The 13,958-nt window shown below is 39.2% G+C and overlaps 1 protein-coding gene across 16 annotated transcripts in view; it reads left to right on the top strand.

Annotated features, from left to right (window-relative positions):
• EYA4 (EYA transcriptional coactivator and phosphatase 4) overlaps nt 1-12,879 on the top strand; it is a 110,852-nt gene extending 97,973 nt beyond the window's left edge. For 10 of the 16 annotated variants that reach the window (XM_077925980.1, XM_028723454.2, XM_077925974.1 and 7 more), the window contains 7 exons: nt 1,084-1,142; nt 1,243-1,403; nt 3,317-3,431; nt 4,182-4,303; nt 5,232-5,332; nt 6,250-6,302; nt 7,231-12,879. In XM_077925980.1, the coding sequence (XP_077782106.1) occupies nt 1,084-1,142; nt 1,243-1,403; nt 3,317-3,431; nt 4,182-4,303; nt 5,232-5,332; nt 6,250-6,302; nt 7,231-7,300 (681 nt within the window). In that variant the 3' untranslated portion in view covers nt 7,301-12,879. Of the gene's footprint in view, nt 1-1,083; nt 1,143-1,242; nt 1,404-3,316; nt 3,432-4,181; nt 4,304-5,231; nt 5,333-5,368; nt 5,470-6,249; nt 6,303-7,230 lie in introns of all 16 variants that reach the window. The other 6 variants (XM_077925977.1, XM_077925983.1, XM_028723451.2 and 3 more) reach the window with 2 other exon arrangements.
• Nucleotides 12,880-13,958: the final 1,079 nt, after the last annotated feature.

Raw genomic sequence — 13,958 nt, 5'->3', positions numbered from 1 at the left:
TGGCCCCATCAGTAATCTAGCAGCAGCAAACTAAACAGATAAAGTTGGTGCCAAAGAGTGGCAAAGCAAGCTGGGGCTGATCCTTGTCTCCCACTTAGTTAGAACCCATCTTCATGGTGATGTTCCCATGCCTATACCTACATTTGGAGGGCATATTGTTTTAAGTTCCAGAAGAGCTGAATCTGTAGTAGGAAGAAAAAGAGCATCTTGGGAACACCAGCCCTCCTGAGAGGAAGTGTTGATTTTTAATATAACCCATAAATATGAGACCTTTATTGCTAAACTCTACAAAATCTGCCATAACTCTGTACTACCGATCTTCCCCATAAATTTCCCCCTTTGCAGATTCAAAGCATTTTCACTGCCCCCTCCCCTGCAAAACACATGTTTTAATTCAAATTTTAACATTTGCTTGAAAAATATATAAACAAGAATTTCAGACACAGCTGAGTATAACTAGACCTAATCTGTTCTGAACTGGTCTGCTTTTGAGATTGTGGAATTTTATTTATGGGAAACCTGGCTATTTCTCTCAATGGGTTAATATAAGTGACCTTCAGAATTAGTAAACCTATGGAACATTAAAAAAAGAAAATTAGAAATAAAACCTGAAAATGTATCACCAGTCATTTTTATTCCCCCCACACACCCCGAAGTCTCTGGTGCAATAAACCTGGTAGCCTTACAAGCCTTTAAAAAAAAAAGTTTTTTTCAGCTGTCATTACAGTAAGCATGTTTTGAAGCAATTGCTGAAAGAGCATTAAATCTTGATGTAGTAAGGTTGTAGCCTTTTCACTGTATGGAAGGGTTGAAAGTGCTCTTGGCTACCAGAGCAACCTAGAATTCCAAGTACAGCAATTAATTCAGGAACACCCCAGTTTGGAAGGAGTTGTTGGGGCTGATTCTGTGAAAAGAATAGTAGCCTTGCTTGTGAGACCTTAAATGTGCATATTCTGCCATCTTCTGGCAGTACAAGTACTACTCAGTATTAAGATCTTTTAATGTCTTAGAACTCTGCCACATTATGTAAATATTGCAAACAAGATATCAAATGTTATTTTTAAAGAAATATTTTTTCAACAGGAATGTGATCAAGTACATATAGATGACGTTTCGTCAGATGACAATGGACAAGACCTAAGGTAAGCAATGCCTTTTTTTAAAAAAAAAAAAAGAATTACATAAGCACATTTTTATAGAAAGTAAAAAGTATTCACTTTTGCATATTTTGGGTGTTTGCAGTACCTACAGTTTTGCAACTGATGGCTTCCATGCAGCTGCAAGTAGTGCAAACCTTTGTCTGCCAACAGGTGTAAGAGGAGGAGTTGACTGGATGAGGAAGCTGGCATTCCGCTATAGAAGAGTAAAAGAATTATATAATACTTACAAGAACAATGTAGGAGGTAAGAGTTTAAATATTTAGAAATGTCCGTAACATCTATACTCTAAAATTCTTCTGAAAGAGAATTATAATCTCCCATTCATCTTACTGTTGGGGGGGGGGGTTGGAAAAAAATCTGAGCTATCTGCTGGTTTGTATTTATACAAGAAAATTGGACAAATAAGGAAAGAGAAGGAAGTTGGTCCTCCTTCACTGGAAGTCTCCAAGCAGGGACTGGACAGCCGTCTGTTGGGGATGCTCCAGTCCTGGATTTCCTGTACTAAGAAGGCAGTTGCACTGAGATGACTTATAAGGCTGCCCCTCCAACTCTGTAATTCTATATATCATCAAGGCATTTATTACTGCAGTTTGGAGATGAACTACACATTCTGAACTATCAACTCCTGTAGTGTTTCCTGCACCATACATCACTTTCCCCCTGCTTTCTGTCTCAGCCTTTTTCTAATGTGCTTTTATATCTTGTTTGTACAGGGAATGAGCTATTTACATGGGATGTTTGTTGGGGGAACATCCACATCTTTTAGGAACATGGGAAGCTGCCTTGTACTAAGTCAGACTGTTGGTCTATCTAGCCTAGTATTTCCTACACTGACGGGCAGTGGCTCTCCAGTATTTCAGGCAAGAGTCTCTCCCAGCCCTACCTGGAGATTCTGGGGATTGAATTTGGGACCTTCTGTATGTGAGGGAGATACTCTACCACTGAGCTACAGCCCTTTATTTCACACCTGCTGTCTAAAGTGGTATACACCATCTGATCCTCTACTATGTAGCCCTATACATGCCTCACTCATGCAGGAGACGGGGCTTGCCCCTTTAGCTCTGCTCTGCTGAGTCTTCTTCCTGCAACACTACACACTTTTAAATGGCAGACTAGTCTGCAGAAGGGGATTAAGATCTACATGTGAATAGCTGCTTTCAGGTCTACATGTGAATAGCTGCTTTCAGGAAGGATGCTGGACTTGGCACACTGGATTTTATTGCCAATGAGGAGAATAGAAACAGGTGGAGATTAATCCCTTAATAACCTGACCATCCTGGCTTCTGATAACCCTCAGCACGTGCTTTGTTGCTTGAGTTCATCTGCTGAGTAGCAACATCTACCAGGGAACCACCAAGCGGAGGAAATTATGCTGAACTCTGGACTGTTTGGGAACTTCCTGCCCCATTTAAATATAAATAGCCCCGCTGCCACAGGCAAGCTTCTTGGATCTTCATGTCTGGATACATGAGCTGCGAGGGCAACACCCTTTTTAGTTTAGCGGTTGCTTGTGGTGTGTATGGGAGGGACTCCTGGATAAGAGCAGGGAACTGCACCTATGCTCAGGTGAATGCCAGATAGTGGGGACCTTCAGCTGGGTTGAGAGGCTAGCTGGAGTTGGTAGCTATCTATTCTTTATTGTATATATGATGAGCACCTCAGGGTATACATGGTTGTTAGAAAAACTGGGGAGTGCTCTGTGAAGAGGTTCAAGGTATGGTTACCATGTGAAACTGGTGGGTTTCAAATTGTATAGATTTACTTGGGTTGGTTATGAGTTGGTAGTGGTGGAGAGGTGTGTGGGATTGAGTGGTCTTAAATTAGTAGGGTGATTTTGTGTGTTTTTAAATGGATGTTGAGATTTGATGTTGTGAGGGTGGAGTAGAACTTTAGGTGGTGATTTTTGTCTGGTTTGGTGTAGAGGAGTCCATAGAAAAGCCCTGATACCAGTGACTACAGTCAGAGAAAGATATGACATAGGTGGGATATTTTATTTTATTTATTTTATTTTATTTTATTTTATTTTGTTTTATTTTATTTTAATGTTACAATTATAGACCATCCTGTATCAGTTATAGTTATATGGAGGTAGGTCCAGTCCAGAGTAAAATAAAGTAACATTTTTAAAATGTGTACATTTTTTTTTTGTATATCAGGACTTCTTGGCCCTGCAAAAAGAGATGCATGGCTGCAGTTAAGAGCAGAGATTGAAGCTCTCACTGACTCCTGGCTAACAAATGCACTTAAATCACTATCAATTATTAGCACAAGGTGAGTATGTGTTTAATTTTAAATGCCAGTTGCAAAATAGCTTTCTGAAGCAAGGCAAAAGTATTTTTTTAGGCAAGCTGATATTTTACTAGGAAGGCAGCCATCTCACTTAAAAATTGTCTACATTGGGTTGCTCCAGGTTTTTATACAAGACTTCTCCCCCGTCCGTATCCAAAGATGCTGAGGATTAACCCTTAGTCCTTTTCTGTGCAGCACATATGTTCTCCCACTGAAGGTCTAACTATATGTGACACTAATTGTATCACTTGCAATTACATTAATTACAGTGACAGGGTTATTTTTATTGACACTGCTGCATGTGGAGAGCAGAGATTTAACCTTATCCTTCCTCACTTCATTCTCAATGAAAATATCAACATGAAGTTAGACTTAGCAGAGAAAACTCCTACAGATGCCAATATGCTATGCTGGGCCCATCAAAAGGTTGCAGTAGTTTTACAAATGAGCCACAAAAATGACATCAGCATATGCTAATTCCCCCACCCCTCTGCTGATCTGCAAACTATTCTACAGAAGGGAATTAAGTGATAGTGAAGATATAGGGCAAAGGGACTTCTAATTTCTCATCATAGTATTATCAGAGTTGTTACAATATCTAAATAAGCTTTGGTTGCAAGGCTTTTGCTGATAACGGAAAGAAACAGTTTTGCAGTAATAAGGCATGTAACCAACTTGTTTTAGAGAAACTTTTTATCATTATATGGATTTATGCTGTGTCTTTTCTCATAGGAGTAACTGTGTAAATGTTTTGGTAACAACAACTCAACTTATACCAGCCCTTGCAAAAGTCCTGCTGTATAGTTTAGGAGGTGCATTTCCTATTGAAAATATTTACAGTGCAACTAAAATAGGTAAGAAAATTAGTCTTCCCAGTCTTTCCTTGTTTTGTGGATGGGTCTCAATTTTCCCCTACTACTGCCAATACTTTGTCTCTTTTGGTTGGACTAAGCAATTTGTTCAATTCTGATGAGAACCAACATTAGTTGGCATACTTAGTTACAGGTAATGCACAGAATTGCATATCAGTTTCATGAACATTGTGAAAATGATCCACTTATGCTTGAAAACATTGGAGTTGTGAGCTTTGAAATTTAAAGCTCCTTGACAGGAGGAGGGCAGCTAAATTTTGGGAGATCCCCATCCTCTTGGGATGGGTAGGCAATCTTCATTTTTGTGTCTGGAGATGGAAGGCTTTGATCTTCAGTCCCCAGACAATTTCCTGCATTTGTGTGGGTAGTCAGGCTCCAGCAGAGTCCATGCTTGAAAGCCATATCAGATTTCTTGGGAGTCCCATATCATATGGTAGCAGCAGGTAGATATAAATAAACAAATAAAGTGAAAGCTACTATGAAACAAAGACTGAGAAAAGCCCCGCAGTTGAGGACCACTTGAGTATTGCTCCAACTGGCTTAGTAAAAGAAAGATGGATTCTGTACAGGTGCTTCCCCAGCACTGTACTGAACACCATAGCCTCGCACAATCAACATCTCCTTCCACCACCCACAGCACTCCAACCAAAGTCATGGTGTTCTTTCCATAGGAAAGTGACCTTCATCTGTAATGTGTCTTGCAGTAGCAAACTTTCTCATTAGATAAAGCAAAGTAATTTTCCCCACCCCGCACACCTTTAGCTTTATCTGAGAAACAGCCACAAGCCCAAATTGGTGTGAAAATGTGGGTTTTAGACACTCCTAGCTTTTTACAGGACTCTCCTATCTTTTGTAGATCTTTGTGATGCCTGTTTTTGATAGCTCAAATAAGTAGTGCATTGTTTTTCAGGAAAAGAAAGCTGTTTTGAGCGTATAGTGTCCAGGTTTGGCACTAACATAACTTATGTTGTGATTGGAGATGGCCGAGATGAGGAGCATGCAGCTAACCAGGTAATATCTCTCAACTGTATCTCATTTATCTTCCAGGAAAAGAAAGTTGCTTTGAACGAATAATGCAAAGGTTTGGCAGAAAAGTAGTATATGTTGTAATTGGGGATGGTGTAGAAGAAGAACAGGCAGCAAAAAAGGTAACCTGTCTCATGAAATGTCGGTGTGATACATAGATATTGATGCAAGCTTCTCTGTTTGCATTTCTGTTAGTGTGGCACATTGGCAAGTAATTGAAGTTGTTAGATGCCAAAAGCCCGAAACATAAGACCTACAAATTAAACCATTTGGATTCGAGCATATTCTTTATGATGACTTGCATGATTTGGAGATAAATCAAAATGGATATTGATCATAGATCTTAAAAGATATAATAAGCCTACATAAGATACAAGTAATATATAATAAAATGGGTGCTTTTGAAATTTGATGAAGGCATGCAAAAGGTTATCTGGCAGATGTGGAAAACCAATAGAAGTAATGCCAAATTCAGCTGTCGCAAAGTAAAATGTATCTGAAAAGCATGAATAAAAGGTAATTAGCTTCCTTCCATAGAGGGGCAGCTTCACCCATAGAAGTTTCTATAGAAGACAAAAGCACCACCAAGAACTTACTCTGCTATATGCGAAGTAATTGCAGTATGAACATTTGACAACTCAGTAATAAGTGCACTTTAAAAAAAAACAACCTAGCTGGAGGTTTCAATATTCGTCACATTTCAGAATAATTGACAGCAATGTAGATAAGGCATAAACTTTATTAAATACATTTTGGGCTCTAACCAGAAATACCCCACACTATTTGGGGAATCTAAGGAGACATATCATTCTGATATCAGATAGCATCTGTGGGTTTTGCTCTTTAGCTATAGTGGTTTTATTAACTTTTACATGCTGGTTCCAAATGGTTGCTTTATATAGATGCAGTACAGGTGCTGGGATTGTCTTGTAGTTTTCCCCCCCCAGAAAATCAGGTGATTGGTTTCTTTACTTTATGGTTGGCATGCTTTCCTCTAACTGTACCCGTTGCTTGCATGAACAGTTGTGGAAGAATAAATGAATGCAAATTCTTCACAAATAGATCTGAACATAATGAAAGTAAGGTCCTTAAAATCCAAATTATGTATCCACAACATTTTTGCAGTGTTTTATTTACCGAGATTTGATTTCACAACTCTTGGACTGGACCCATTAATCCTAGAACCGACCTTGGCATGCCTCAGCCCTCCACCAGGAGGCCGAGAAGGATATCCAACCAATGCCTAAGTCAAATCCTACCTGCATATGGAATCAATAGTGGCCAATTTCAAATCCCAGAACATTGTCTTGCCCAGTTTGTTCACCTTCTTGAGCTACTAGGCCTTGCTCCCTGGACAGGGGTCACTGCGAGTAGGTCCGCAATGATAATGTAAAACTAAATCTTTCACTTGTGGGGCAAAACACATCTCCCATGTAATGTCCACAACTGAAAAGTTGGATCACTAGCTTTTCCACAGGTAGCTTCTGAAGGTGTGCTCGCATACATAATAACAAGCGCATAAGCTTTGCGTATGGAAAGTACAGCTTCCAGTTGTACATAAACTTTGTGCATCTCCTTGCAGGGGAGAAATACATAATTTTCCACTGGAAATTGTCACCTCTTAACTATTCATAATTGATAAGCGTTATTTCTCGTTCACTCTCAATAGAAAGAAAATTGAGTTTACCTATGGTCCTTACTGTAAGTTCATATCTATTTGGGTCTGACTTTTTCTTCGCTGTCTTACTAAGAAAAATCAGGATAATTCTCTGGTGTTCATTTAAACTCTATGAAAGCAAATATAAATAATGGTGGTTTTGGGGGGTGATTTGTCAAATATATTGTTCATTTCTCCTCACCTTTCCCCCTCTTAACTAACACAGCACAACATGCCTTTCTGGAGAATATCTAGTCACTCGGACCTCCTGGCTCTACACCAAGCGCTGGAATTAGAGTATTTGTAACTGCTGTCACATAGTTGACAAATACTTTTTATATTTCAAAGTACACTGATATTTTTTATGTGTGATCCAGTGCCTCTGGCTTTTACACATATGTATGGTCTTAAGAAGGAAAAGCAATATTTGGAATGAAAATTCCATTGTGAAGAATTGAGATCACGGATTGGTGGAGTTACAAGTTTTAATTCTACACAAGGATGTTCTACATGGTCTTATACACACAACATTTTTGACGATTAAAGAACTATAAAAGAAGGTTGCTGGTACACACCAATGAGCCCTAGCCAGAGTGAACAGCTTTTGCAATGGACTCAGACTGGGAAAGCAATGACACGCGTTTTCTGATCGACAAGGGTGGTATTCAACAACATTCCTCACTATGGGATATATTCTCAGCACTGAGGTTTGAATCAAACTTTAGTCTACCTAACCCAAAAAATCTGAATTGGAATGTACTCAAACTGTGCATTGACAATCCTGTCTAGATCTGTAATATGTGTAAATTATTGATGAAAATAATTTACTGTGACTTTATTAGCAGCTGACTTTGGAAGTGGATGCAATTTCTTTCATTTTGGAGGTGTGTGGGATGGGGGTATATAATAATTATTATTGTCTCTTTTATAAGTTTGGCAAACAGAATGTGCATAATGATGTGTTGTGCCTTAAAAGACAAGATCTTGTTTGTGTGTTACAATGTAACATTGGTTAAAATAATGTAGATAAAAGAAATAAACCTTTGTGATAATTTTTGAGATGACCAAATTTCAAATTCAAATAATCAAAAGACAAGGGTGTGTATCAAAAGCACTTAAAAGTTTGTTGCAGTAAGGGGTGGGGGAAGTATAATAATTGACAGCTGGTGCTTTTATTTAGTTTCTTAATAATTCCACAGATTGCAGGAGGCAAGTAACTTAAGAGAATGTCAAGAGGCTGAAGTGATATTGGGCACTGTGGGATTAATAATTAAAATGGCTGATTACTTGAGAACCATTTCTCCATTTTCATCTTTAAAGGAAGAAAACAAGTACTCGCACTGCAAGGAGCTTGATTTCATAAAGTACATGTAAGGAGCCGCAAATTATTTCCCATTTACCAAGTCTCAAATTGTTAGCCAGTAGGTTACATGAAAACATGGTTGATTCCTTCAAAAAATATACAATGTGCCCTCTCCTTCCTTGTGTGCTGTTCTGGGGGATTCTCCCAACCCACCCAAGCCAATTTGGGAAATGTGTACAGGGGAAGAAGAGTGAGGAACTCTCTTTGAGCAAGTGGAAATCCTTGTGTGGGTTTCTGGTAGTGGGATCAGTTATCTGGCCCTTGGTAGCCACCATTTTGTTGGAGTACAGTTCAAATTGCCTCCCCATTGACCATGCTGGCTGAGGCTAATAAGACTTATAGTGCAGCAACATTGGGGGGATGGGACACTATGTTCACTAGTCCAACTTTAGGTTGTTCACAGTATGTTGTAGCCAACAGTCCAGGAATTTCCACCAGCATGTTGTTTATTAAAACATTTTCTAACTAATTTTAAGCTTGGAGAAAAAGTTCAGCATAGCACTCAATGGAACTCTTTCCTTTCTCCCCTCTGTGGTCAGCCCTTTACCACACATATCACGCATGCTAGCCATTACTTTCAACAGTAGACCAGTGTGTGTGTCCTGTATTCTTACCATCTCCATGGCTCCAGCTTGCAAGTTACTCTGTGCATGTGTAGCCACTGTGTGTGTGTGTGCATGCCATTGCTCACAATGGCGGGACAGGATGTGCTTTCCATATACCTATCCAGCCATTATATGCTCTGCTTTCTAGCTCTCTGCCTACCAGTTACACCTTTTGTTGACATGTGGCTTGTGGAATGGATGCTTGGGAAGGAGAGAGGTAATACTGGAGCAGCTATAGATCAGCCCCTTATTAATGCCTGCTGCACTATGGTATGCATGCATGGCAAAGGGCCAGCTGGATACAGACAGTGCTCCATGGAACTGTTTTCAGATACCCTCCTACAGACACAACTGCATTTGTGTAGGGTGAATGATGTACTTAATTTTCTATTTTTTATATTGAAATTCTAATTATTGGAGTAAATTTATGTCATTTTATTTCTGAAAAGGTTTATCTTTAATAACAGCACTGGTGTAGAATAATTCAGTGTGATAATTCGGTTTCTGGTTTTCTTTCTAGTAATGTTCCAGGAAAGAGAATTATATATACGTGTCCCTACACTCTTGTTCTCTACTTTGCAGTCCCAGTGTTTTAATTAATCTCAAATAACAAGTTCTCCAGTATCGACTTTTGGTGCAAAAGATCCTTAAAATAGTGTATGATGAGCCATATGCCATCCCACTATGCAGTGGGTACATATATACTGTTATTTGGGAGGATGAAAAAACTTCAAGTTTTGTAGCTTCAAAGATAAAAAGGCACATATGCAGTTATGTCATAAAAATAATCAGTTTGTGTGAAATGTAACCCATTCCTGTTTTCCCATTTGTAAGGCTCTTTAGTAAATGCACAACCTTTACAATAACTGATGTGCACAGAAATCAGTATTTTAGCTCCCTAGGGCACAGAAAAAGAGGGCAGAGGAACAGGCGTTAAGTGAATCAGATTATAATGTGAATGTAAAACCTGTACTACTTGCAATTGACATATGCAGCACAATCCCACGCATGGTTACGCAGGAGTACATCCAACTGTGTTGAGTGTGGCTTATTTCCAGGAAAGTGTGCACAGAATTGCAGATTCAGATTCTCTGCTATGCTGTGTCCTGCATTAACAATATTCGTAACCAGCCGGAGAGAGGGTCAGTGTTGCGACTTCATAGGCTAATGTGTAAAAGTGTTTTTCACTGATGCAACAATAGCCAGGAAGGATGGGATATATAGTAAAAAATATCTGGAGGGCTCCATATGGGCTGACCCTGCGCTAATCTGTGCTGGATTTTGCCCTTGTGGACATACCAAAAAGGAATACTTACATCATCATGTCAGATAATGAAGTTCCTTGCTCTGCATTGATGCATTCCGATGCATAAATCTGAGCGAGATATCTCTTTGGTTCAACTACTTACAGGCTATTGATTCAAGGTTTTTTGTTTAAAGGAAAGATACTTGGCATATATACTTTTTTAAAAAGGCAGCCATGTTGGTCCATAAGGGAAAACTCCAAAATCTGCAGCTTGAATGTGTTTTTTAGGACCAACCAAAATGTCACTAAACAGGAGAATTTTGAGTTCCCCCGAACTTGTCATCAAGCTAGACTCGTGTTATAAATGTAGATTTCTTGCAGAGATTTTTTCTTCAACCATTTTTTAAAGAGATATATTCCAATGACACATAGAGAATGAAAACCAGCTTATGTTGACAAAAATATAGAATACCATTAATGCATATTTTATTCTTCAGAAATAGTGTGTAGTTGACAGTATGATGTGGTCACAACAGATACACAGTTCTGATGTGGTCTGTATTCATTGAGTCCCCCCCCCCCCAATATTTCCATTAATATTCTGATTCACAAAAACTCATATAAATGATGTTGATGCTGGAGGGAGAGGGGGCTAGGTTTGCAATTGCAAGCCCTTCTACACCAGCCTCTGTGTCTAGAGAGAAGTGAGGTCTGTAGGCCTCCACTGCAGTAACAGCCCAAGTTTTGGGTAACCTGCCTGCAGTGTTGTCCCAAAATGGTCATTTTGTGGTGGGGCACACAGAAATTCAAAGTTCTTCAGATTCCCTGAGGGGTCTGATCCTCAGCTATACCAGCCTTGAAACTGTCACAATAAAAACTGGTGGAAAACACCCTCTTCCTGTTCTCTGACCTAGCTGGCAGTAGTCAACAAGAGAAAATCTTAATAACAATTACCATATTTTTTGCTCTATAAGACTCACTTTTTCCCTCCTAAAAAGTAAGGGGAAGTCTTATGGATGCACAGCTATCCCAGAAGCCAGAACAGCAAGAGGGATTGCTGCTTTCACTGCACAGTGATCCCTCTTGCTGTTCTGGCTTCTGAGATTCAGAATATTTTTTTTCTTGTTTTCCTCCCCCAAAAACTAGGTGCGTCTTGTGGTCTGGTGCGTCTTATAGAGCAAAAAATAAGGTATTTTAAAAGAGAGAAAGAATGAACGAACACTCTTCAAAATGCAAAGGGGGGGGGGAGCAGAGGGCTTCAGCACTGACACTTCCTCAGCCCTGGCAGAATACCCAGGAATCAAAATTGCCAAAATTCTGGATACAGAAACAAACTGTGTCAAATACTGAGCTGCTGTGTGATAAAACTCTGCATGGAAAAAAATGGAATGTTGCCACTGAATTTTGCCTTAGGTGAAATTTGAAGCAATTTTGAATGTCCTCATTTAGGTAAAATATCTGTAGGAATTTCGATAAAAGGGGAAAGAACTGCAGTAAGAGCAGGGAACTTTCTCAGAGGAGAATGGAGGGAGCTTCACACATCTCTAGGGAAGCTAGAATTTAAGGCATGCCAGAATATTTCAACCAAAGCAAGGTTTTGTGCAAATTGAAATTTGGTCATTTGGATCGTGAGTTGTATTTTATATCATTATATATATGCAATTAAAAAACTTGTCCTCTTAACTCTTACCCTACCACAGAGAACACAAATATCCCATGTTTTAAAAGGTTGTGCAATTAAAATAGTGAACAGTGTGCCTTTGCAGTTGCTGTACCAATATAAATGGAAACAGCACATAAATATTAAGCACTTTGAATATTGTGCTTAAGATACAGAAATAGAGCACAATTTGAATGCATGTAAATACAAAGAAATAAGGGAAAGGTGGACTCAATTCAGTAAACCACTAAACTGAAAAGTTAAAAAAAAGCAATATATGCAGATTGTGCACAAAAATATAGAGCACAATTTATCCCCACAGTGCTCAATAGAGCCTCCCTCCCTCCCACAGGCCCTTGGCTAAAAAATACACATAGTGTAGTATATCAGTCATTACCTGTTTTGGGAGGCCCAGATGTAGCCCACAACTGATAAGAACCACACACACAAGCTACCCATGTTCTGCTGTTGTGTTGGAGGAATTGTTTTTACTGTACTGCTGGATTTAACTGGGTTTCTTTAAATCTCAAGTAGGAGCAACAACTTGAGCATGCTGTAAAGAAGTAAGCAGTATGTCTGCAGTATGTCTGTGTGTTTAAACTCCAAACTTTGAACTAAATGCTCCTAAAATAATAGATCAGAACTTAATCTAAATCTTTCCACATGTTGAGGGCGTATAAGCTATGCCCACTGCAGTTTTAGATGTGATTTTCATTTCAGATTTATTGGGGTAGGGTGGGGTGTTTTGGAGCCATGTCTAGATGCTTGAATAAATGTGATATTTAGTGTCTTTAGAAGGGAACTTAACTGACATGAGCCAATATTGCATTTGAACTCCCAGCAATTGCAGCCTTGTGGAACTGTTGAAGCCAAGGGTCTATGTAATGTAAGTTGTGATTTATTTGGGGATAACATTATTTAAGAAAATGTAAATTAATATTGAAAGCTTGTAAAAAATGTGTATATCTTTACTATTTCTCAATAAATACATGTGGAAATGTTGTCATTTTCTGCACCATCTCCATGCTACACTATCTTTCATTTTCTGATGGAAATTGTGCTTTTCCTACAGTTGATATTTGCCCAGATCCACAGGAGAACATTTTTTTTTTTTTTTTGGCGGGGGGGTTTAAAGATTAAATTCCCAGTAAGGTGAAATCAGGAGGACTGAATCCAGCTCCTGCTCACACTCCCAAATAACTGGTTGCAGGAACTTTAATCTTTTTGGAAAGGCTTGCATTCATGGCTAGTCTCAGGTGTGGGAACATTAAATTTTATATCCTGCTTTTCCTCCAAGGTGTTCATGGCAGCACATATATAGCCTCCTTTACCATCACCATTTTATCCTCACAACTGAAGAGTGAGACTGGTCACCCAGTGAACTTCATGGCTGAGTGAAAGTTTGAACCTGGGTCTCCCCAGACTTAGTCCAATACTTCTTCCACTGTACCATGCTGAGTTAGAAAGGAGTGCTTGCTTTTTGAGCATGGTACCACCTGAGAGTGGTACCATTGCTACCACTGTCCTAGGGGTGCAGGAACTTTTAGCCCTAGTCCTCAGCAGGAAAAAATGTGCCACCTGGAACCTTGATCACCTGCTGTCCCCTTTCCTTGCCCAAATACCAGTTTCTGGGCTTTGGAGAAGGGAGGTGTGGTGGAGGTAGGTGCTTTTTGAAGTGCCTCCAAGCCATGTGGCTGTTTGAAATGCTCACAAAAGTTGAAAAGCTTTGGGGATCAGTAGTAGAATGCTCATATATTGACTTCAAATATATTTTCTTGCAGTTTTCAAAAAACTAAACAAAACCTGAAATAATGCAGCTAAGCATTGTGTGTAGTTTGAGCCTAAGTAATTAGGAAGAACCCACACACAAAGCTTTTCTCAATATCAATGCTGCTTTAAGTATTTGCTTACATCCACTAATCATCAGCTTTGGTAATCGTGTGTATTTTTTGAAAATGACCCCTTGGGCTATAATGTAACGCAGGCAGTTTTGCAACGGGGCCTTTAGCCTTTTATATTTAAAATTGGTTTTTGCAAACATTCAAACACATCTCCCTGCCCTCAAGTACACTCGTCTGCT

The sequence above is a fragment of the Podarcis muralis genome, chromosome 3 (genome assembly GCF_964188315.1).
Source record: "Podarcis muralis chromosome 3, rPodMur119.hap1.1, whole genome shotgun sequence".
NCBI lineage: Eukaryota > Metazoa > Chordata > Lepidosauria > Squamata > Lacertidae > Podarcis > Podarcis muralis.
Note: the sequence above shows the minus strand (reverse complement) of the source record. Positions and strands in the feature narration are given on the sequence as shown.